The sequence below is a fragment of the Sinohyriopsis cumingii genome, chromosome 1 (genome assembly GCF_028554795.1).
Source record: "Sinohyriopsis cumingii isolate HCF-2022 chromosome 1, ASM2855479v2, whole genome shotgun sequence".
Lineage (NCBI taxonomy): Eukaryota > Metazoa > Mollusca > Bivalvia > Unionida > Unionidae > Sinohyriopsis > Sinohyriopsis cumingii.
In genome coordinates, this window is record NC_142961.1 from 156,831,030 (window position 1) to 156,855,217 (window position 24,188).

Below are 24,188 nucleotides of genomic sequence, written 5' to 3' on the forward strand. Positions count from 1 at the left end.
GATATTTGAGAATAAACTATTATTAGTATGTTGACTCTTGAGGTAAAACTGCTTGAATCTAAAAAAGATATTCTGTCCAGAGCTGGATCAGTTGGTTACAATATGTACTGTTGCTCTAAATACTACATTTGTACATGGAGCTATTTATTAAAACAAATTATGATTGCATTTAGTTATATATTTATTCATTTTACTTCTGTTGCAGTTGGACAGGAGCCCAGTGCATATTGCAGCTGAACGTGGTCATACACACATTGTAGACCTATTACTCGACAAGTTCAAAGCCTCACTCTCAGCCAGAACTAAAGATGGAAGCACACTGATGCACATTGCATCCTTCTTTGGCCATCCAGAGACAGCCCTGGCCTTCCTCAAGAAAGGAGTTCCTCTTTACATGCCAAATAAGGTAAAAAGCAAAAAACAATTTCAATTATCATAATTACAGTCTAAATTTGTAAATTATCATAATTACAGTCTAAATTTGTAAATATCATTCTAAATTTACAGAAAATTGCCTCAAAAATAGTTGCTGGCACTGTACGAAAATTGTTTTCTTGATTTCCTAGCATGACTTATTTTTTATTGGTTGGATAAAATTCATAACGGATCCAGATGGTTTAATGAGAATGTGTTATTGCTATGGCAGAAAGCTTTGTTGAGAGTATGAATGTGTTGTTGCTATGGCAGAAAGCTTTGTTAAGAATATGAATGTGTTGTTGCTATGGCAGAAAGCTTTGTTGAGAGTATGAATGTGTTGTCGCTATGGTAGAAAGCTTTGTTGAGAGTGTGAGCTGGTTATGATTGTGGAAGTAATATTTCTGGCTTGATTTTGATCAAACCTGAAATATTAGGTTTATATCAAGATCTCTGATGATTCTAGATCTTGGAAGAGAACAACTATGAATAATTTTTTTCATATATCTTGAGCCTGACTGACTGAACTTGTCAGCACTCAAGCAATTCTTTCCGATCAGATTTTGATTAATTTTTAAAATATATAGCTTTTTTTCATCAGGATAAATTTGATTTTGAACAATAACTATGAATAGTTATGAAGTTATTTTGTTTTTTATTAGTTGAGCTTATTTTCAACCTGGAAACCCAATTTTGATAAGCTTTGGTCATAATGGTCTCAAAAGGTCTTGATGGTAATTGGATATACATGTATTAATGAAGTCATCTTGGATCTGACTGGCTGAGCATGTTATTTCTGTATGGACCATATATCTCATCTAATGTTGATAAAACTTGGTAAGTAGGTTTATATCATCAAGGTACTGGTTTAAAGTGAGAGCTATGCATTTTACTGATGTTGATAAAACTTGGTAATTAGGTTTATATCATCCAGGTACTGGTTTCAAGTGAGAGCTATGCATTTTATTGATGTTGATAAAACCTGGTAATTAGGTTTATATCATCAAGGTACTGGTTTCAAGTGAGAGCTATGCATATTACTGATGTTGATAAAACTTGGTAAGTAGGTTTATATCATCAAGGTACTGGTTTAAAGTGAGAGCTATGCATTTTATTGATGTTGATAAAACTTGGTAATTAGGTTTATATCATCGAGGTACTGGTTTCAAGTGAGAGCTATGCATTTTACTGATGTTGATAAAACTTGGTAAGTAGGTTTATATCATCAAGATACTGGTTTCAAGTGAGAGCTATGCATTCTAATTATGCCTTTATCATTGAAAGGACTTTTATTAGACAAAAGAAAAATACATTGTCAGCAAAATCTATATCATGAAGTTTTTTTTAACAATACAACTGATTAGTCAAAAGGTAAACCCAAATAAAAATGTCATGACAATAAAGATAATGGACCTCACATTTAAATGAAGAAAGTGAGTTAAAACAAGAACTGCAATGCAAATTGCTAATTGATGAGCAATAAATCAGTAATAATTTGCCACTCAGAGTTAATGGAGATCAGTAATAATTTGCCACTCAGAGTTAATGGAGGTCAGTAATACATCTGAAATAACTGGGTGTATACAAACAGCAAAAGAGGTTTTGTTCAAATAGTGACCATTACCAGTGTACATTAATGTGATTCTTCATTTGGTATCATTACCAGTGTACATTAACGTGATTCTTCAACATCATTTGGTATCATTACCAGTGTATATTATTCTGATTTGTATAAATAGATTTGTGTAATTACCAGTGCAAATTAATAAGATTCATCTAAATACGCTAGTGTCTTTTAACTTTACAGTTGATTTTTACTTGTAAAAGTGCTGAAGAAATTTCTTAAATGATAATATAATTTTAATTTCTCTACTAGACTGCAACATGAAAGCTGCAAAATTTCAGCAACTATCTACATGAAGAAAACATTTAACATGAAGACCCTGATTTTATCAGTGTGTGCTAAGCTTAAATTAAAAGACATATAAGGCAACATACTGATAGTTTGGTATTGAAAACTTTATTATTGTCATCATAAAATGGAAGTGTTTGGTAGCCTATAGAGTATGCAGTTCCTGCCTGAATCATCAGAAGACCATGTAGTAATGTATGCATGATCTTACCTTCCAGTGCCATCTATGATGTGAAATTATTTGCAAGTGTATTAAATACAAAAATATCATGCCCAATTTCTTTTGAAACATCCAAAACCTCTTCAAGACATATATTAGTAAATGTAGTATGATCCTCAAAATGCCTGACTCAAAACTGATGTGAGGAAAAATGTCACTATGAATCAGACGATGGAACAGCATCAAGTGACATGAAATTCGGGCTATTCTTCTAAACAGTTAAAACTAATAACTCATGAATAAAGTATGCCAGCATAAAGACTAACACAGAAATAACTCAAATAGTCAAAGTGTCTGCAGGATTTAAGCTAATAATTTATGAATAACATACCAAATATATCTTGTCTACAGTTCTTAGTAAATAAATGATGACCAGCTTCAACATCCTAATAACTAATAAACAAAACATCCCGAAGGCACCTGATGTACAATCCATAAACAATATCTGCTAATGTAATTTGTTGGTTGATAAACACATCACTTGCAGACCATTGCAATTACTCTGAAATTCAAGGTTATTTAGGCAAAAATGATTTTAGGCTTTTGTGAGTATCTTGTCATCTTTTATTACTGTTGGCAAGAAAAATACGTAAATATTATTCAATCAGTTTTATAAATATATGAAATTTTTGACATATTATTACATACAAATAGTACAGATGAAAAATTGCCATATATTTAAAAATATTAAGTGATATATGTTTTGTAAATATGATGTTTAATGGTCTGATGTTATTATGCAGTATTATACAACTGTAATTAATATCAAGTATTTAAGATTAATTTATATCACATCTTGGAAAAGACTTCAGTGAAAATTCATATTACATCCTACAAATGACATCATGGTTAATATAATTTTTATCACATCCTGCAATTGTCATTGTGATAATTTATATCACATAATGTGAATGACATTAGTAGTAATTTATATCACATCCTGTAAAATACATCAATGATTACTCATATCACAGCCTGTAAATGACATCAGTGAAAATTATTTGCATTTCCTTCAGTCAGGTGCTCTTTGTCTACATGCAGCGGCCATGAAGGGACACACATCTGTTGTGAAGGCATTGTTACAAAAAGGTGCCCCAGTAGATGCCAAAACAAAGGTGAGTTCTACATTTCATATTAAAAAACCATATCTTTTACATTTAAAATCTATAGGAATACAGTCTTAATGTATTAGCTTGCCTCCACAAGAAATGTCAGAGAAACCATAGTTGATAAGAGATATGAATATATGTAATTTTGAAATTTGAAATTATTACATTCTTATTACAATATGAAAATATTGGATAGATGTGTAATGCATATTTATATTGACCTAAAATCACTTCCTAGCATCCTTTATGTATATATTGTACTTTAATGCGTTATGTTAATGCCCTTTGTACTAACTGTACATGTGTTATATCAATATTCGTACAGTATGTCCTTATTATAACACCGTCTATGGAGACTATCAACATATAGTGAGACTGCTTTATAATGAAGTACATGATACATGCACTAGACCCTCATTATAACACTGTCCATGGATCCTCAGAATATATCACATTATAGTGAAACTGCCTTATAAGGAGTTACATGAAAATACCATTTTACCACTATGTAATAAAGAGGGATTCATTATCATATTCTCAGTATAACCATAAGTGATATGATGAGGGGCATTATAGTAAGGTACCACTGTACCCATAACATTTTACTGTAAACAGTGGATAGATTCAAGAGACTGACATGTGCAATCCATTCTTTTTGTTTCATGAAAAAGTACTGTAAAACTTAATTAATAATGAAGTGTGTTATTTGACTGAAGAATGGCAACAGGAACTTGTCACCACACATGCCATTGCAACTGGGTACTTTGTAACTGAATTGTTATTTGTTATGAGGAAAAAAAAAAACTTCCAGACAAAAGTTTTGGAACAAAATAGCTTCAGCAGACCAAACTGATTATATTCTTAAAAAAAACTATATATTAAAATTGTAAGCACTGAAGAACAACAATTATCCAGTATGTTGTATGCAGTACTGCATCTTAGTACTAAATTAATTTATTAATTTTCATAATTTTCTGACCTATCATTATGATGAAGTTCAATACATAATTTAATCCGGTTTGCATAGCGCCCCCTACTATAATTCACTCCATTATAACACAGTATTGTTATAAGGCAGTAATTGTCATGGATTCCATTTCATAAAGTGGTAGAAAATTACTTCATTATAAAGTAGTCTAGCTATAAGGCAAAATACTATATGGCTCCAACTTAGAACATTATAATAATGGAGTACTGTATCATGTACATCATTATAAGACAGCCTCATTATAAGGCAGTAAACACTAAGGCTCCAATGGATATCATTATAATGAGGGAGTACTGTATCATGTACTTCATTATAAGACAGTCTTTCTACAAGACAATATACTCTATTTGTTCCCACAAGCAGCACTATAATGAGGGAGAACTGTATCATGTACTTCATTATAAGACATACTCACTAAAAGGCAATATACTTATTGCTTCAGAGAATAGTGGTATAATGAGGGAACACTTTATCATGTACTTTATTATTAGGCTGTCACACTGTAAGGCAATATACTCTATGGCTTTCATGGACTGCATTATAAAGAACGAGTGCTGTATTATATACGTCATGATAAGATGGTCTAACAATAAGGCATTGTACTCTATGGCTTTCATGGACTGCACCATATGTAGGGAGTACTGTATTATATACTTCATTATCAGGTGATCTAGCAATAAGGCAGTATACTCTATGGTTTTCATGACTGCATCATAATTAGGGAGTACTGTATTATATACTTCATTATAAGGTGGTCTAACAATAAGGGAGTGTACTCTATGGTTTTCACGACTGCATCATAATTAGGGAGCACTGTAATAATAGCTGATTAATGATGGATATTTGACCTTATTAGGATGGCTGTACAGCTTTACACCTGGCTGTTGAATTCTGCAAGCCACAGGTGGTACAGATACTGCTTGGATATGGTGCTCAGGTGGAGTGTAGAAGTGGAAAGGTAGGTAAACAGACCATCATAATATATCTGTAAAGAATATCAGTTTCTATGATATCAAAAAAAACAATATCATTGTATGTCCCATATGCCATATAACAAAAACCTTTTAGAAAACTCATAAATAGAAAACCATATACAGTGTAATTTCCTTATATACTCCTTAGGATATTAAAAGTTTTTCTTTCCTTTAAATGTTTAATGTATGTACTGGGCAATTTTACTATATTGGTGTAATGATAGTGGTGATGATTGGATATCTAGAAGTTGGGAAACTTAAGCTATCTTAAAAAAAGTCAATCTGCTGTTAATAGACTATTGATAATGTGATTAATCAAGGTTTGGATAATTCAATGTATACCATATGTACATGCTTATAAGTCGGGTCCAACTGCAAATAACATGGACAGTATAGATGGTAGTACAGTGCAGTATAGATGGCAGTACAGTGCAATATAGATGGTAGTACAGTGCAATATAGATGGTAGTACAGTGCAGTATAGATGGTAGTACAGTGCAGTATAAATGATAGTACAGTGCAGTATAGATGGTAGTACAGTGCAATATAGATGGTAGTACAGTGCAGTATAGATGGTAGTACAGTGCAGTATAGATGGTAGTACAGTGCAGTATAGATGGCAGTACAGTGCAGTATAGATGGCAGTACAGTGCAATATAGATGGTAGTACAGTGCAATATAGATGGTAGTACAGTGCAGTATAGATGGTAGTACAGTGCAGTATAGATGGTAGTACAGTGCAATATAGATGGTAGTACAGTGCAATATAGATGGTAGTACAATGCAATATAGATGGCAGTATGGTGCAAAAGTTTAGGTGGCTGCCAAATCTTTTTGTTTTTCCTGTGACAGTTCTGTTGTAAGTTAGACTTTGTTGTACTTTGCTTTAGTCAAAATGAGAAAAGCATTACACATACTGTGACAGTCATATTGTAAGTTAGACTTTTGTTGTACTTTGATTTAGTCAAAATAGAAAAACCATTACACATACTGTGACAGTCATATTTTAAATAAGACTTTATTGGAATTTTTTGAATCAAAATGAGAAAAACCATTACACATACTGTGACAGTCATATTTTAAATAAGACTTTATTGGAATTTTTTGAATCAAAATGAGAAAAACCATTACACATACTGTGACAGTCATATTTTAAATAAGACTTTATTGGAATTTTTTGAATCAAAATGAGAAAAACCATTACACATACTGTGACAGTCATATTTTTAATAAGACTTTATTGGAATTTTTTGAATCAAAATGAGAAAAACCATTACACATACTGTGACAGTCATATTTTAAATAAGACTTTATTGGAATTTTTTGAATCAAAATGAGAAAAACCATTACACATACTGTGACAGTCATATTTTAAATAAGACTTTATTGGAATTTTTTGAATCAAAATGAGAAAAACCATTACACATACTGTGACAGTCATATTTTTAATAAGACTTTATTGGAATTTTTTGAATCAAAATGAAAAAAACCATTACACATACTGTGACAGTCATATTTTAAATAAGACTTTATTGGAATTTTTTGAATCAAAATGAGAAAAACCATTACACATACTGTGACAGTCATATTTTAAATAAGACTTTATTGGAATTTTTTGAATCAAAATGAGAAAAACCATTACACATACTGTGACAGTCATATTTTAAATAAGACTTTATTGGAATTTTTTGAATCAAAATGAGAAAAACCATTACACATACTGTGACAGTCATATTTTAAATAAGACTTTATTGGAATTTTTTGAATCAAAATGAGGAAAACCATTACACATACTGTGACAGTCATATTCTAAGTTAGACTTTGTTGTACTTTGTTTTAAGTCAAAAGGAGAAACACCATTACACATAGCTGCAAGAACAAAGGAGGGAGAAAAGTGTGCTGATATGTTGCTGAAAAGTGGAGCAGATGTCAATATTGCAAGAGAGGTAATGTAATTTTCACATTTAGGTGGCTGAAAGACATTTCCCAAGAATTTAATAAATACAGCCTGGCAGATATATATATATAATATTTAGAATTGAACAAAGTCACAACAATCTTCCAGATTTTAAATGATCACAGTGTTTATTCAGTTGTATTATTATTGGCATTAAAGATGGGGCCATGAAAAATACTGTTTTGTTTTCCATAATCCAGGCCATAAAAACACAAATCTGTCCATGTCAGGCAGTAAAAGTGATAATTCTATAATTAGAATCTAAAAAGATGTTTCTGAAACTAAACAAAATAGGAACAGTTTAGATCTGACTTGATATTAATAGAATTTTGAATTACAGAAGTATATTTGTTACTTGAAGTTTCAAATACGAGAAGTGTTGATTTATTGTGCTGTGAATTAATGATCATGTTCAAGTAAGTTCTCACATTATGTGTAACTTTTTATTACTTATTGCTCTTGGATGGTGAAACATTATGTTTGACTTTTCATTTCTTATTGCTCTAGGATGGCAAAACATCATCTTTGACTTTTCATTTCTTATTGCTCTAGGATGGCAAAACATCATCTTTGACTTTTCATTTTTTATTGCTCTAGGATGGCAAAACTATATGTTTGACTTTTCATTAATTATTGTTCTAGGATGGTGAAACAGCTCTACACATTGCAGCCCGTCATGGTCTATTGAAGATGGTTATGGCGCTTTTGGAGGACGGGGCGGATCCAACACTTTTTTCCAAGGTATTTAATCCTTGCAAGGTAATTGTCCTACAGAGGATTGAGACATGGGTATTAAACAAAACTGTAACATTTCTCCAAGACATTTGCAAGGTTTTATGACTAGGTTTTGACTTTGACTGGCACAAATTATGTCATTTACATTATTCTGATATTCAAGTGACAAAAGAATATTATAGCAGGAAAAAATGTGCCAGTTATCATAAAATCCTTTGTTTCATGGATGGATTGCAAATGCAGTCGGGGACCCAAGTGGCAGAATGGTCTAAAGTGCTCTCCGTTACAGAAAATGTAGTCTGAACTTTTTTTCTCCTCCTCTTTCTTTTCTGTATAACACTAACTTTCCATGGCTTCATTTTCTTCGAATAACATTTATTATTTAAAATCCTGTGAGACATAAAATGCCAGATTTTGTTGATGGTTGCCATGGGTTCATCCCAGTTGTGAATTATATTAGTGAAGACCTAATATCATTGTCTATGAATGAAGCAGGGGTACTAATATTGATAATAGTTTTCAGTATGCCATATAGCTCTGATGACTAGAGTTGCTGCCCCTGTCATACAAGTATAAAAAAGGGAGATAACAATTAAAATTTTTAAAGGTTATGACAATGAGATAATGATTAGAACACATATCATTATCAACAGCAAATCACATATTGTAATCTAGTAAGAGTTATCTTCCTTTATTGGGGTGGGGGCAAGCTCCTATAGAGCTTCTCCATTTTGAACTTTAGTTGATTTGTTATTTTTTTATCTTTACAATTTTTTCACCTTTCTTTCATTACTTGTTTAGGCTCTAATAAACAGTAAAACAAGAAAAAGTGAAAACAACAAGCTTTGAAAAATTGAACAAATAATTTATTTCTCTGGAAAAACACTAAAAATTGAAAAACAACTAAGAACTTACGGTTTTATAAATCAAATCCAAAAATAATCCAAGAATAATCCATGAATTAAATTTTAGAAGTCCTAGTAATGAAATGTTCTAATGAATTTAAGTTCAAATCCCAACGAAATATCCAAAATGGCAGGCAATGACATATACTGTAGCTAGTATTGGGCTGTTATGTCTACAGTTCTTTGTAGTTTCATAGTGAATAATATTCTGGTGTTTGAATGTCCAAATAAAATTTAAATAAATGTCTTTGTCCAAGAATTTTGTATGAGTACTCATATATTTCCAGGAAAAAGAATTAATCTTTTAGAATCCAAATAATTTGAATAAAAATTAACATATAACTCCAAACTGCCACAACAGACACTTTCCAGTGTAAAGAAAAAAGCCCAACTGAGAAATATCTCTAGAAACAAAGATTATATGTTATACAGTAACTTAAAACGCAAAACACATTCCTGGATGAGGGTCAACTCTCCAGGATTTGTTGGAAGTATTTACATCTAAAAGCACATAGTCCCAGTATGACCTTTATAAAAAACAATCATTTTACTCTGAGAATAAAAAAAAAATTTAAAGGTTGTTTACTTCTCTCACTGATTTCTAAACCAAGGTTGGGAACTAGGTCAGCTTTAGGAGTTTATAACTGAAGAGTCAAGGTCAAACTATTTTCTGAAAAAATATTAGTTCCCAGTAAATAAAACTTTGTAACATTATTTTGCCATGTAATGAAATTAAAAGTAAAAAGATTTTAAAACTTACAAACAATCAAGGGGCCCTGAGTGGTTGAGTGGTCTAAAGTGCTCACTGTTCCAGATCACTGCTATCTCACCTCTGTCTGCATGGGTTCGAGTCCAAGGGTCGGCTAGCGTGGGTATGTGGGAAAGCCTGCCAGTAGCTTCTCATGGGTCGGTGGTTCTTTCCTGGGTTTTCCAGGGTTCTTCCTTCACCAGTTATACTGGCCAACATGTATAGCCTATCTTGTGCTGAAAAAAGGCATTAAACCCTAGAACAACAACAACAACAACAACAAGCAATAAAATTAAATAAAATATACATAACACCTTTAATCCATCTGTTTTATCAAAGAAATATTGCCATATTATCTGTTACCTTTTTGGTAAACCATGTATACCATAATTATAGGTAAAACAATTAATGTGAATTTTTATTTCATTCTTGAGTGTTAAACTGTTCTGTACAAAATTCAGCACGCTGGTTGGATGCAGCCCTGAGTTATTTCTTGTGACCCTCAGCAACACCCAGAATTTGTAAAATAAGGCAGATTTTTTCTTCACAGCCAATTAGTTTTGATAAATTCAGGTGGGCGTTATAATTATACCTTGTCACTAATAGCATAATATATTAGTCCTATTTTGTTTTCATTTTGACTCCACTTTTGTATCCCTGAATGAAAATGTACTCATGTGGCCCTTGTAGTGGTTTGAGTTTGAGACCTCTGAGGTATGCCATAGTTTCTCAGACTATGGGTCTGAGACACGTGCTTGCTGCAGGTGATGATATTGTTGCCATGTATTCAGTTATACACAGAAGTGGACAAACTGGTGAACACAAAATATGGGGATAAGAAAAATGCAGATAATAGGGTAAGCTTTCATTATTTATCAGTGTTTGCTGAAATTCATGGGTAATAGATTCTGATAAAAAATATGAAACATGAAAAACGTTAAATGGAATGGGTAAATTTCCACATTGATGATTAGCTCAATTATTTATTTTTCCTGTACATCTCTCTGGTTTTGATGGTCATTGTGAGAATTATTTTCTTTGCCTCAGGCTGGAATGACTCCACTGCATGTTGCTGTGCGACACTGTCATCTGGAACTGGCACGTGAGCTCCTACACTACATCACACAGACCAAGTCACGAATAGATGCCGTTATGCTTGTAAACCAGCAAAACTGGGTCAGTCATTGATATTTTTGTCTCCTCTGCCTTAGTGGATGGTGAGATGTAGGTGTCATTTTGTTGTCAGCAAGGTTGATGTATTTTGTTGAATTTGTTGTTTGCTTTAAAAATCATTATACATTTATTTTAACTTTAGTGCTGATTGAAAGTTGGCATCTTTCTTTTTGACCTTGTTAAAATTTCTTTTAGAGTAGGCATTTCCAATTTTTGAGCTTTTATAAGTAAATTGGAAAAGAAATTGTAACAACTGTACTAAATGATCTATTTCCAAATTGTTTCTTAAGGAACCATTTTGTAAGTTATATTTCATATCAGTTCCTTTCTTGAAGTATGGATGATTTTCAATCAGTGATGTGGCATCACTAGGAAAAAAACCATAGTTGACAATAGCTGAGTACACCATGCATTGCATCGTTTGTTTATTAATTTTGGTGACAAAATATTCATACAACCATGTTATATACCTTTGAAAATGGAGGTTTAACAACAGAACATGTAATGAGCAACATTATGTTGCCAAGAAACATCATTTCAAGGTTATGTAAGTCATTGCTCTGGTTCTCATCATTGTAGAACCTACATAATGAATATCTCCATTAAATCATGTGCCAGTTGTAGAAATATCTAAACCAGGTCAATTATTATGACAATATTTAATTTTTAACTTTTCAAAAATACAAAATACACACAAAAGTCCATTTATTATTTATTTTATCATATATTAAAAAAAAATGAAATATGAATATGAATTTGATTTGTTACCTTATTTGGCACTGGGTGTCTTAGCATAAAATTAAATCCATTGTCCAAACCATCACTTAGATCGAGTGAAATTCTGGCAACATATGAATTTATCAAGGTGCTTTGGACATTTGATGATTAATACTGGTTAGTAACCACTCATGGCACTTGATGCTTAATACTTGTTAGTAACCACTCGTGACACTTGATGCTTAATACTTGTTAGTAACCACTCATGGCACTTGACCCTTAACACTTGTTAGTAGCCACTTGTGGCACTTGACGCTTAATACTTGTTAGTAACCACTAGTGTCACTTGATGATTAATACTTGTTAGTAACCACTCATGACACTTGATGATTAATACTTGTTAGTAACCACTTGTGACACTTGACAATTAATACTTGTTAGTAACCACTCGTGACACTTGATGAATAATACTTGTTAGTAACCAGTCGTGACACTTGACAATTAATACTTGTTAGTAACCACTTGTGACACTTGACAATTAATACTTGTTAGTAACCACTCGTGACACTTGATGATTAATACTTATTAGTAACCACTCATGACACTTGGTGAATAACAAATGGATCTTAAAAATCCTTCCAATGCAGATGAGATAATCCTTTGCCAGAGTTATTCAACAACTAGTGGTTGAACACCTGTATCATCATGATACAATAGTGTGGTGACAGGAAGCATGGATAGAATTTTTCAAGTATATTAAACAAGGTGAATAAAGTGATGACTAAGGCAATGATTAACATGCATCTCACCACTTGATGTAGATGTAAGCAACAATGTTAAGATCAAACATGGATGTAACAATGTGCAGTTTTCCCCATATTATCATCCACTGGTGGCATGCTGTTGTATTGGTTGCATATTATACAATGTACCAAAATACATGTATACTGAGCTGTAGTTCTTTGGTAGGTAGCAAACTGTACAATATAGCAACATACATGTATACTGAGCTGTAATTCTGTGGTAGGTAGCATAATGTACAATGTAGCAACACACATATATACTGAACAGTAGTTCTGTGGCAGGTAGCATACTGTACAATTCAGCAAAACACATGTATACTGAGCTGTAGTTCTGTGTTAGGTAGCAAATGTATAATATAGCAACAGACATGTATACTCAGCTGTTATTCTGTGGTAGGTAGCATACTGTACAATGTAGCAACAAACATGTATACCGAGCTGTAGTTCTGTGATAGGTAGCATACTTTACAGTGTAGCAACAGACATGTATACTGAGCTGTCATTCCATGGTAGGTCCTACGATAGAAAAGTTTAAATAAATTTTAGATGGTTTCAATGTGGGGGAACCGACTTTAGAGTTTTCAGATTTCAGAGATTGACAAAGACAGCTTTGGAGGTGATGATGATTACTTCATTTTTAACAGCAGTTGGACATTAATGTGCTATAAATAGATTCAGCTCAATCTTGGGCATCAAAATCAGCAATTATTGTCATTGCTGTTTTTGTCATTTAGATTTTATTTATGCTTTCTAAAATAAAGTTTGTTATGATTACTGATAAGGGCTTATGATGAATTTAATCCTCAAAAATCAATCTCATAATTTGGATTCCATGATTCTACTTGAAGACAGCAGATTCAGCCTTGGAAATTTGAATGAAGTTTTGATATCATCGCAGGTCACTAGCTATTTAGTATGTCATCTTTTGTCTTATTGGCTGTTTAGGATCCATCTTTTGTCTGACTGGCTGTTTAGGATTCATCTAGTACATCTGCATGTGTTATGATGTCATATAAACTTCCAGAAACCTTGTTTTACTAGTGGAGATAGTTACTCAGTTGATCATGTGAATGGCGATTGATTACGTGGTGTGTCTAAAAAAACTTGTATGAACTATGGAAGGCATGTCCAGACATACAGACATTGAAATGTTACAGAAAAAATAATTGTGTGAACTAAGGCAGGCATGTCCAGACATACATTTAAATGTCGAGACATGCAGACATTGAAATGTCACAGAAAAAGTACTTGTGTGAACTATGGCTGGCATGTCCAGACAGGCATAAATTGAAATGTCACAGATAAAGTATTTGTATGAACAATGGCTGGCATGTCCAGACAGGCATACATTGAAATGTCACAGAAAAAGTACTTGTGTGAAGTATGGCAGGCATGTCCAGACATACAGACATTGAAATGTCACAGATAAAGTACTTGTGTGAACTATGGCAGGCATGTCCAGACAGGCATACATTGAAATGTTACGGATAAAGTACTTGTGTGAACTATGCCAGGCATGTCCAGACAGGCAGACATTGAAATGTCACAGAAAAAGTACTTGTGTGAACTATGGCAGGCATGTCCAGACAGGCATGCATTGAAATGTTACAGATAAAGTACTTGTGTGAACTATGGCAGGCATGTCCAGACAGGCATACATTGAAATGTCACAGATAAAGTATTTGTGTGAACTATGGCTGGCATGTCCAGACAGGCATACATTGAAATGTCACAGATAAAGTACTTGTGTGAACTAAGGCAGGCATGTCCAGACAGGCATACATTGAAATGTCACAGATAAAGTATTTGTATGAACAATGGCTGGCATGTCCAGACAGGCATACATTGAAATGTCACAGAAAAAGTACTTGTGTGAAGTATGGCAGGCATGTCCAGACATACAGACATTGAAATGTCACAGATAAAGTACTTGTGTGAACTATGGCAGGCATGTCCAGACAGGCATACATTGAAATGTTACGGATAAAGTACTTGTGTGAACTATGCCAGGCATGTCCAGACAGGCAGACATTGAAATGTCACAGAAAAAGTACTTGTGTGAACTATGGCAGGCATGTCCAGACAGGCATGCATTGAAATGTTACAGATAAAGTACTTGTGTGAACTATGGCAGGCATGTCCAGACAGGCATACATTGAAATGTCACAGATAAAGTATTTGTGTGAACTATGGCTGGCATGTCCAGACAGGCATACATTGAAATGTCACAGAAAAAGTACTTGTGTGAACTAAGGCAGGCATGTCCAGACAGGCATACATTGAAATGTCACAGATAAAGTACTTGTGTGAACTATGGCAGGCATGTCCAGACAGGCATACATTGAAATGTCACAGATAAAGTATTTGTGTGAACTATGGCTGGCATGTCCAGACAGGCATACATTGAAATGTCACAGAAAAAGTACTTGTGTGAACTAAGGCAGGCATGTCTAGACAGGCATACATTGAAATGTCACGGATAAAGTACTTGTGTTAACTATGGTAGGCATGTCCAGACAGGCATACATTGAAATGTCACAGATAAAGTACTTGTATGAACTAAGGCAGGCATGTCCATGCATGCATACATTGAAATGTCACAGAAAAAGTACTTGTGTGAACTATGGCTGGCATGTCCAGACAAACAGACATTGAAATGTCACAGAAAAAGTACTTGTGTGAACTATGGCTGGCATGTCCAGACATACAGACATAGAAATGTCACAGAAAAAGTACTTGTGTGAACTATGGCTGGCATGTCCAGACATACAGACATTGAAATGTCACAGAAAAAGTACTTGTGTGAACTATGGCTGGCATGTCCAGACAGGCATACATTGAAATGTCACAGATGAAGTATTTGTGTGAACTATGGCTGGCACGTCCAGACAGGCATACATTGAAATGTCACAGAAAAAGTACTTGTGTGAACTAAGGCAGGCATGTCCAGACAGGCATAGGCATACATTGAAATGTCACAGATAAAGTACTTGTGTGAACTAAGGCAGGCATGTCCAGACAGGCATACATTGAAATGTCACAGAAAAAGTACTTGTGTGAACTATGGTAGGCATGTCCAGACAGGCATACATTGAAATGTCACAGAAAAAGTACTTGTGTGAAATATGGTAGGCATGTCCAGACAGGCATACATTGAAATGTCACAGAAAAAGTATTTGTGTGAACTATGGCTGGCATGTCCAGACAGGCATACATTGAAATGTCACAGAAAAAGTACTTGTGTGAACTAAGGCAGGCATGTCCAGACATACAGACATTGAAATGTCACAGAAAAAGTACTTGTGTGAACTATGGCTGGCATGTCCAGACATACAGACATTGAAATGTCACAGATAAAGTACTTGTATGAACTAAGGCAGGCATGTCCAGACAGGCATACATTGAAATGTCACAGAAAAAGTACTTGTGTGAACTATGGTAGGCATGTCCAGGAATTTTGCATTGAAATGCCATGGATGCATGAAAATATACTTGTACTGAAATGAGGCATTTTTAGTCTATATGCACTTGTGTGTGGGAAAGGGTTAATGTAGGTTCTCCCTGATTTGAAATGGGATCAAAAAATAAACTAAATTATAATAATTAATGTACATCATTGAACTGTTTGCATTTAAGTGCAGCAGAAACTTTTGAGTAATTATTTGTAATTTTCCCCAAATATGAATTTTCTGAATTGAAATCAGTGATTAATTATACCCTTTGAACTATGGTGTTAGTTAATTAAAAGCACATAATACATCACATGATAAATTTCCTAGTTTCAATTGGCTTTAGAACAGTACACATTTTACCTTGGCACCTGGATACTGTACCTAGCTATGTTCATTACACCTATTCTAGGGGGCAACTATTGTAGGCACCAAATCTTATGACATCCCATTACAATCATGTGAAATACTACATCTCTCATTGCCTTCTGCATTGGGTACTGATCTTCTACAGTCTTGTCTGGTGGGGTATATACACTGTAGAAAAACAGTCCCCTCAGGACCAGGCATGTATAGTGGTATTATAATGATATGTATCTTTGTACAGTAATAGCATTGATCCATATTTGCATGGGATACTATATTCTGACAAATCTTTGTACAGTAATAGCATTGATCCATATTTGCATGGGATACTATATTCTGATAAATCTTTGTACAGTAATAGCATTGATCCATATTTGCATGGGATACTATATTCTGACAAATCTTTGTACAGTAATAGCATTGATCCACATTTGCATGGGATACTATATTCTGACAAATCTTTGTACAGTAATAGCATTGATCCATATTTGCATGGGATACTATATTCTGAAAAATCTTTGTACAGTAATAGCATTGATCCATGTTTGCATGGGATACTATATTCTGACAACTCTTTGTTCTACATATTTAGAATTGAATGCCAATGGTGTAGACCTTATTCAATGCTACAGCACATTTGACCTGGAGATAAAAACTATGAACTTGATTTTCCACTATCAGCCAATCAGAAATGAGCTTTCAAAAGTAACATCATTTGTGACTGGTTGAAATAAAATCTCAGATTCACAATGAAGTTCAAGAGTTTTATGATTTCAAGGTCAAGGTCTGTCTTGTGTACAGTTGGATACATGTCATGTAGATAGATATATTTCTCTATGTGTGGATAAATAAGCTTTATTTTATTATGGGTGGGTAATTATTTGTGTGGGTAAATATGACATTTCTCCATTTTTTTTATATGGCTGTTTTCTCCAGATATGCAATGTACTTCAAAATACATTGTAGTTTTTGTCCTAGATGTTTCTTAAACTGTAAAATCTGCACAGTAAATGCATATTGGAAAAGAAAGTCATTACACCAAATGTGCACATGAGCATTGCAGTATTTTTGCACAAAAATTAAGGACAGTGAAAAAAAGCCTAAATTAGCAAATCTTTCTTTGCACAAATAATCCAAATATCTCTTTTAATTTATTCTACTTTAATTATACTATTTTTAATTATATTTATTAGTTATATTAATTATTTAATTCTTGCTCTCTTTCCATTCTTTAATTAATCACTAGAGTTACAATTGTTCATTTTCTTCAATATAGAAATTTTACAATTAACATTTTATATTACATTACACTATCAATATACATGTATAATAATTAAGCACATGACTTCTAATTAGTAAATTAGGCATACATACTTATTATTCAATTTTAATTTCACTGCATTGGGAATAACACCTGTGAAATAATCTTTATTTATACTTTACAATGATAGAATTTTAAAAAAATTTATTTAAAAAATATGCAGCTTTTGAAATACGAATGAAAATAATGTCTTAAAACAACGTTATTTTTCAAACTATTTTACCTTACAAGTTTAAAGGTAAAGAACATTCAAAATCTAGAAACAAAGCAATAAAACTTCACAATAACCCCAAAAAATAGAAAATATAGAAATAAATAAAAGAATTAATATGCAACATACTAACAGTCTCAAATTTTATTTAATTTTTGGTTTTTAATTTTAAAATTTTCATCTTCAAGATTGTAAGGTATATTTTGATTTTTTTTTTGAAAAACATTTTCTGAAATGTAAGTCAAGACTGTTGACATTTTTTTCAGGAGGGAGAGACCCCAGTTCATTACGCTGCCGAGATCACAAAGAATATGGCCCATAATGAGTTTGAAGACACTGACATCATGAAGCTGCTGTTGTCTTATGATGGAGATACTAGTATTCACACCAAATTAGTGTGTTTTCAATTATCTACCTGTTTAAAATGTACACACACATACACATGCAAACACACCAACATAAAACACACATATACACAAAATACGATATTTAATAATAATAATATTAATAATAATGCTTTATTTATAGAGGGTGACTCATTAGTCAAGGACTATTCTCCCTTGAGGCCCTCTTAAGGAGAGTATAACAATGCACATTATATGAAGATAGCAATAATTACTGTTTATTTTAACATGTTTAGTATTAAAATACTAAACTGCATTATCTATTAGAAACACATACATGCTCATGATATCTCTTCTTAAATACTCTAATATTTTCAGCAGATTTTACATGTAGTGGAAGCTTGTTCCACCGAACTGTACCAGAGTATTGGTAACTCGTTTTAAATTGCTCTATTCTTGGTTTTGGTGCTAGAAGGTTTCCATGTGATATTGATCTCAACTGGTATTGTGTGGAAAAAAGCCTGAATAAGTCCTGAAGATACTCTGGTGCAGTTCCATGTAGACATTTTTATTTAAAATAGCTGCCTTTTGAAAATCTATCCTGTCATATATTGCGAACCATTTGAGTTCTGTAAACAATGCTTTTGAGGGATGATAAATAGATGCATCTAAAATTATGTGTGCTGCTTGTTTCTGAAGTTTATAAATCCTGTCAAGCTAAGATTTAGCACAGCTTCCCCATACATTTGAACAATAATCCATTGTTGGAAGAATGTATGACTTATAGTATAGATTGTGAGTTTCCATAGGTAAATATTTCTTAATTCTACTGAGAAGGGCAATTTTGGATGACAGCATTTTACAAAGCTTATCAATATGGTAATTCCATGCAGCGAAATCAGCCCACTACACTACTAAGATCATGGAAAGTTCCAACTGCAAAGAGCTCTTCGAGATTACTAACAAGCTAATGTCAAGGAACAAATGAACACCACTTCCAACTACCTTCTCTCCAGTCTACCTTCCGGACATGTTTGCAAATTTCTTCCATGACAAAGTACAAACCATTAGAGATAAGCTTGACACCACAATTTCAACTGACACGTTGTCACCATACAGTTGGGATACAGAATTTGAGCGACAACCATTAGTAGCATTTGAACCTGTCTCTATGGATTTCGTATGTACAATCGTGATGAAGAGTGCACCAAAGTCATGTGAACTAGATCCGATTCCAACATCACTGCTGCTTGAGTGCTTAGATCCAGTATTGCCTTCACTAACTGATGTTATTAATACCTCTCTCTCATCCGGGGAATTCCCATCATTTTTCAAAACTGCCATTGTAAAGCCTCTGCTGAAGAAACCAACACTAGAACCATAACGATTTAAAGAACTACTGCCCAGTTTCTAATCTCCAATTCATATAAAAAATCTTAGAAAAGGTTGTTCTATCCCAGCTTGTATCTCATCTTAATTCAAACAATCTTTTTAGCAATGTACAATCTGCATATCGCCCTTGCCACAGTACTGAAACTACTCTTCTAAAAGTAGTTAATGACATTCTCTCTGCGTTGGATAGTGGAAAGATTACAGTCCTCACCCTCCTTGATTTGTCTGCAGCATTTGACACAATAGACCATGATATATTACTTCACTGTCTCCAGCATGTATTTGACATTCATGATACAGCCTTACTGTGGCTCAAGTCCTACTTGGTCAAGAGGACACAAATTGTATCTGCAAATGGAATACACTCCAGCCCAGTTGATCTATGTTGGACCTGTTCTCTTCATTCTGTACACTCATTCGCTCTCAAGTGTCATAGATCATCATCCAGTGTCTCACCAATTGTACGCTGATGACACCCAAATATACAAATCTAGCCACCCAAATGAAGTTGATGCTACCATCCAAGGCATAGAGAGGTACATTTCTGATGTGAAATCATGGATAACATGTAACAAGCTGCAGAAGAGTGATGATAAAACTGAGGCCATTCTGATCACAACACAAAGACTTTCTCATTCACATCCTTTACCTCAAACAATAAATATCAGCAATGCCAACATTAAATTCACACAATCAGTATGAAACCTAGGTGTTACTCTGGACAGTATTCTCACATTGCACCAACATGTCATGAACAGATGCAAGGCTGCATATCTTGAGCTGAGATGCATCAGCTCAATTCGCAAATATCTTTCAGTTGATGCCACTAAAACACTTGTGTGTTCATTACTACTTTCAAGACTGGACTATTGTAACTCAATTCTGTCTGGTTCATCTCAATATCTACTCCAGAAACTGAAAAAAGTTCAAAACAAAGCTGCTCGGATCATACTTAGAGTACCATGATCACAGTACACCTCCCCACTGCTCTGTACCCTACACTGGCTATCCATTAGATCCAGAATCAAACACAAAATTTGTTCTCTGTGCTACGTTTCACTGTCGAACTCTAGTCCAACACACCTATCTGACCTCACCCATGTGTACACACCAGCAAGATACTTATGCTCCTCTTCTGATAATCATATACTCATCATTCTCACTATGAAAACAAAGTCATATGGACAACATTCTTTTGCATACCAGGGCCCAGCAATGTGGAATGAATTGCCCACTGAACTTAGACACAAAGACACAGTGAAAGGGCTCTCAAAACTCACTTATTTCGACTGCAAGAACAAACTTAAAGACCTAATAATGTTTCCTACCTGAAATATTCTCAGCATGTTTTTTTATTTTTTAATGTTTTTTTTCTAATTTCATGGTGTTTGTTTTTGTAATAATATTATTATATGATTTTTATCTTATAGGTGTTGTCTAATGTTGTAAAGTGCTTAGAGCTTCTAAAGATTAGGCGCTATACAAAGTCCTAATTATTATTATTATTATATATTTCTAGAAATAGGGCTGTAATGCTTTTAACATTAATCTGTGTAGACATATATTTCCAGAAACAGGGCTGTAATGCTTTTAACATTAAATCTGTGTTGACATATATTTTTATAAATTGGGCTGTAATGCTTTAACATTAATCTATGTAGACAGATATTTCCAGAAATGGGGCTGTAATGTTAGGCTGTAATGTTTTAACATTAAATCTGTGTAAATGTATATTTGTAAAACTGGGGCTGTAATATTAGGCTGTAATGTTTTTAACATTGAATCTATGTAAACATGCATTTATAAAAAATGGGGCTGAAACTATTTTTTAACATTAAATCTTTTCAGACATATATTTGTAGAAATGGGGCTATAATACTTTTAACATCTGACCTGTATCATTGCACATTTGAAAAAACAGGACTGTATACATATGTATATACATGTACATGTATTAAACCCTGTGTATACATATATTAAAATAAATAGGAATATTTACATATGTGTAGACATGCATTAGAAAAATGGAGATATAATGCTATTCATTTCAGATCTGTGTGAACATGAATTAGAAGAAATGGGTCTGTAATAATATTAACATCAAATATGTTTACACATATATTATTAGAAGAAATGGGTCTGTAGTGAGATTGACATCAAATCTGTTTACACATATATTAGAAGAAATGGGGCCAGGACATTACTAATGGAGAGATATTATGGCTGTATAGGTCAGAACGTTCTTTACTCCACATATTTTGTTTGTTAGGTTCCGACGGTGTATACAACTTAACTTACTCATGAAGTTCTGATTTTTATGTGGATGAAATTCACCAACCTTTTGGCAACCACATCTGACAATTCTTCCCCAGCTTTTGACTTTTTCATGTTTTGTGAAATGTTTTTGTCTTTAAGGCTGTTTATCCTGCTCTATATCAAAGAATTAAAATAAATTGATTTAGACATTGAACATGTTAAGGTGATTGACCAAATGTTGATGATGAATAACATCTAGATACCCCTAGAAAGTATAAATAAATGTGGTAGGACAGAGACAAGAGAAATGAGGATAGAAACAATGCATGCTTCCAGATGCACACAAAAATGTCTGCAATATTTATGCAGAAAGGAAGTACATCAAACTCTAGATTTATGTGTATTGGACATACTCACATTGGCTTGAATTATTATTAAGACCCTAGTAGAAAGGTATACCCTGAGACACATCATTTGCTTATATACAAAAACATGCAACATGGGTTTTCATGCAGGAACTGCCATTTTTGTATGTGTTAGACCATGATGAACATTCAGCTCCTGTTTGATGGATGGATTCAAGTTACACAAATCTGACATAAGGTTTCTCAGGAATGCAATATATAAGTGTAAATGGGGGGTTAAGTGTATAAAATATTTGTATGTTTTAGATCATAAAAAAATTGGAGGGGTCTAGTTGTGTTGATCACTAAATGCCTTGATAGGTGACCTCTTACATTTGTAAAAGCTAGCATTTGAGATTAAACTTTGAACCAAAAATATAAAAAGCAAGCATATAATCCCTGTGTTATCTGAGCCTGATCAGAAAAATTGTGTCATTTACTACAGACTAATGAAACACCATTGCATTACTGCGCCAGGGCAGGAAATGAAGATGTCTTGCTGGAGATGGTCAAACACATAGGTCCAGAGATGGTCCAGGTGGCTGTCAACAAACAGGCCAGGGTTCGCAGATTAATTTGTTTTATTCATCATTTTTTATATACATTTTATTAATTAATTAATTATTGATGATGTAGAAAGAAATAATTGCAATTTTTTTATGAAGGCTTTGTAACAAGCATTTTGATTGGTTAAAGCTGTTGGCTGTAACACAGAAAAACATGTTATTAATTCATGACACTAGAAAGGAACTACTTGTGTACACTGCACCCTTCTTGTGTCCATTGACAATATTTGTAAACAATGGAAAAAATAAAGTTCTGTTATTTACTTCTTAAGATTCATAAAGATTTTAATTTGTAACTATCACAATTCAACCTTCATATTTTACAGGATTGGTGAAGGCATGAACTTTGAAAATCGATTACACATTATGAATAACTGTCTTTTGCATCACTATGGCTGTTCATGCAGTATGTAATCAAATTATCAAGCTACATGACTTGATGAATTCTGAAAAATATGAAGTTCATTTCCTACATAGAGGAAATAAGAATGTGCAGATAATATGGTATTCAAGCATATGACTGTATGATTATGATTGACAGTGTTACAATGAGTAGCATTCAAGCATATGACTGCATGGTTATGACTGACAGTGTTACAATGAGTAGCATTCAAGCATATGACTGCATGGTTATGATTGACAGTGTTACAATGAGTAGCATTCAAGCATATGACTGCATGGTTATGACTGACAGTGTTACAATGAGTAGCATTCAAGCATATGACTGCATGGTTATGACTGACAGTGTTACAATGAGTAGCATTCAAGCATATGACTGCATGGTTATGACTGACAGTGTTACAATGAGTAGCATTCAAGCATATGACTGCATGGTTATGACTGACAGTGTTACAATGAGTAGCATTCAAGCATATGACTGCATGGTTATGACTGACAGTGTTACAATGAGTAGCATTCAAGCATATGACTGCATGATTCTGACTGACAGTGTTACAATGAGTAGCATTCAAGCATATGACTGCATGGTTGTGATTGACAGTGTTACAATGAGTAGCATTCAAGCATATGACTGCATGGTTATGATTGACAGTGTTACAATGAGTAGCATTCAAGCATATGACTGCATGGTTATGATTGACAGTGTTACAATGAGTAGCATTCAAGCATATGACTGCATGGTTATGATTGACAGTGTTACAATGAGTAGCATTCAAGCATATGACTGCATGGTTATGATTGACAGTGTTACAATGAGTAGCATTC

The 24,188-nt window shown here is 33.5% G+C and overlaps 1 protein-coding gene across 1 annotated transcript in view; it reads left to right on the forward strand.

The window, feature by feature from the left end:
* The window catches only part of LOC149808210 (uncharacterized), a 156,131-nt gene that overhangs the window by 21,048 nt on the left and 110,895 nt on the right, over nucleotides 1-24,188 (forward strand). The window contains exons 8-15 of the mRNA XM_089965826.1: nucleotides 206-406; nucleotides 3,563-3,661; nucleotides 5,500-5,601; nucleotides 7,459-7,563; nucleotides 8,217-8,315; nucleotides 11,010-11,138; nucleotides 18,269-18,397; nucleotides 22,844-22,960. Coding sequence (XP_089821952.1) covers nucleotides 206-406; nucleotides 3,563-3,661; nucleotides 5,500-5,601; nucleotides 7,459-7,563; nucleotides 8,217-8,315; nucleotides 11,010-11,138; nucleotides 18,269-18,397; nucleotides 22,844-22,960 — 981 coding nt within the window. The remainder of the gene's footprint in view (nucleotides 1-205; nucleotides 407-3,562; nucleotides 3,662-5,499; nucleotides 5,602-7,458; nucleotides 7,564-8,216; nucleotides 8,316-11,009; nucleotides 11,139-18,268; nucleotides 18,398-22,843; nucleotides 22,961-24,188) is intronic.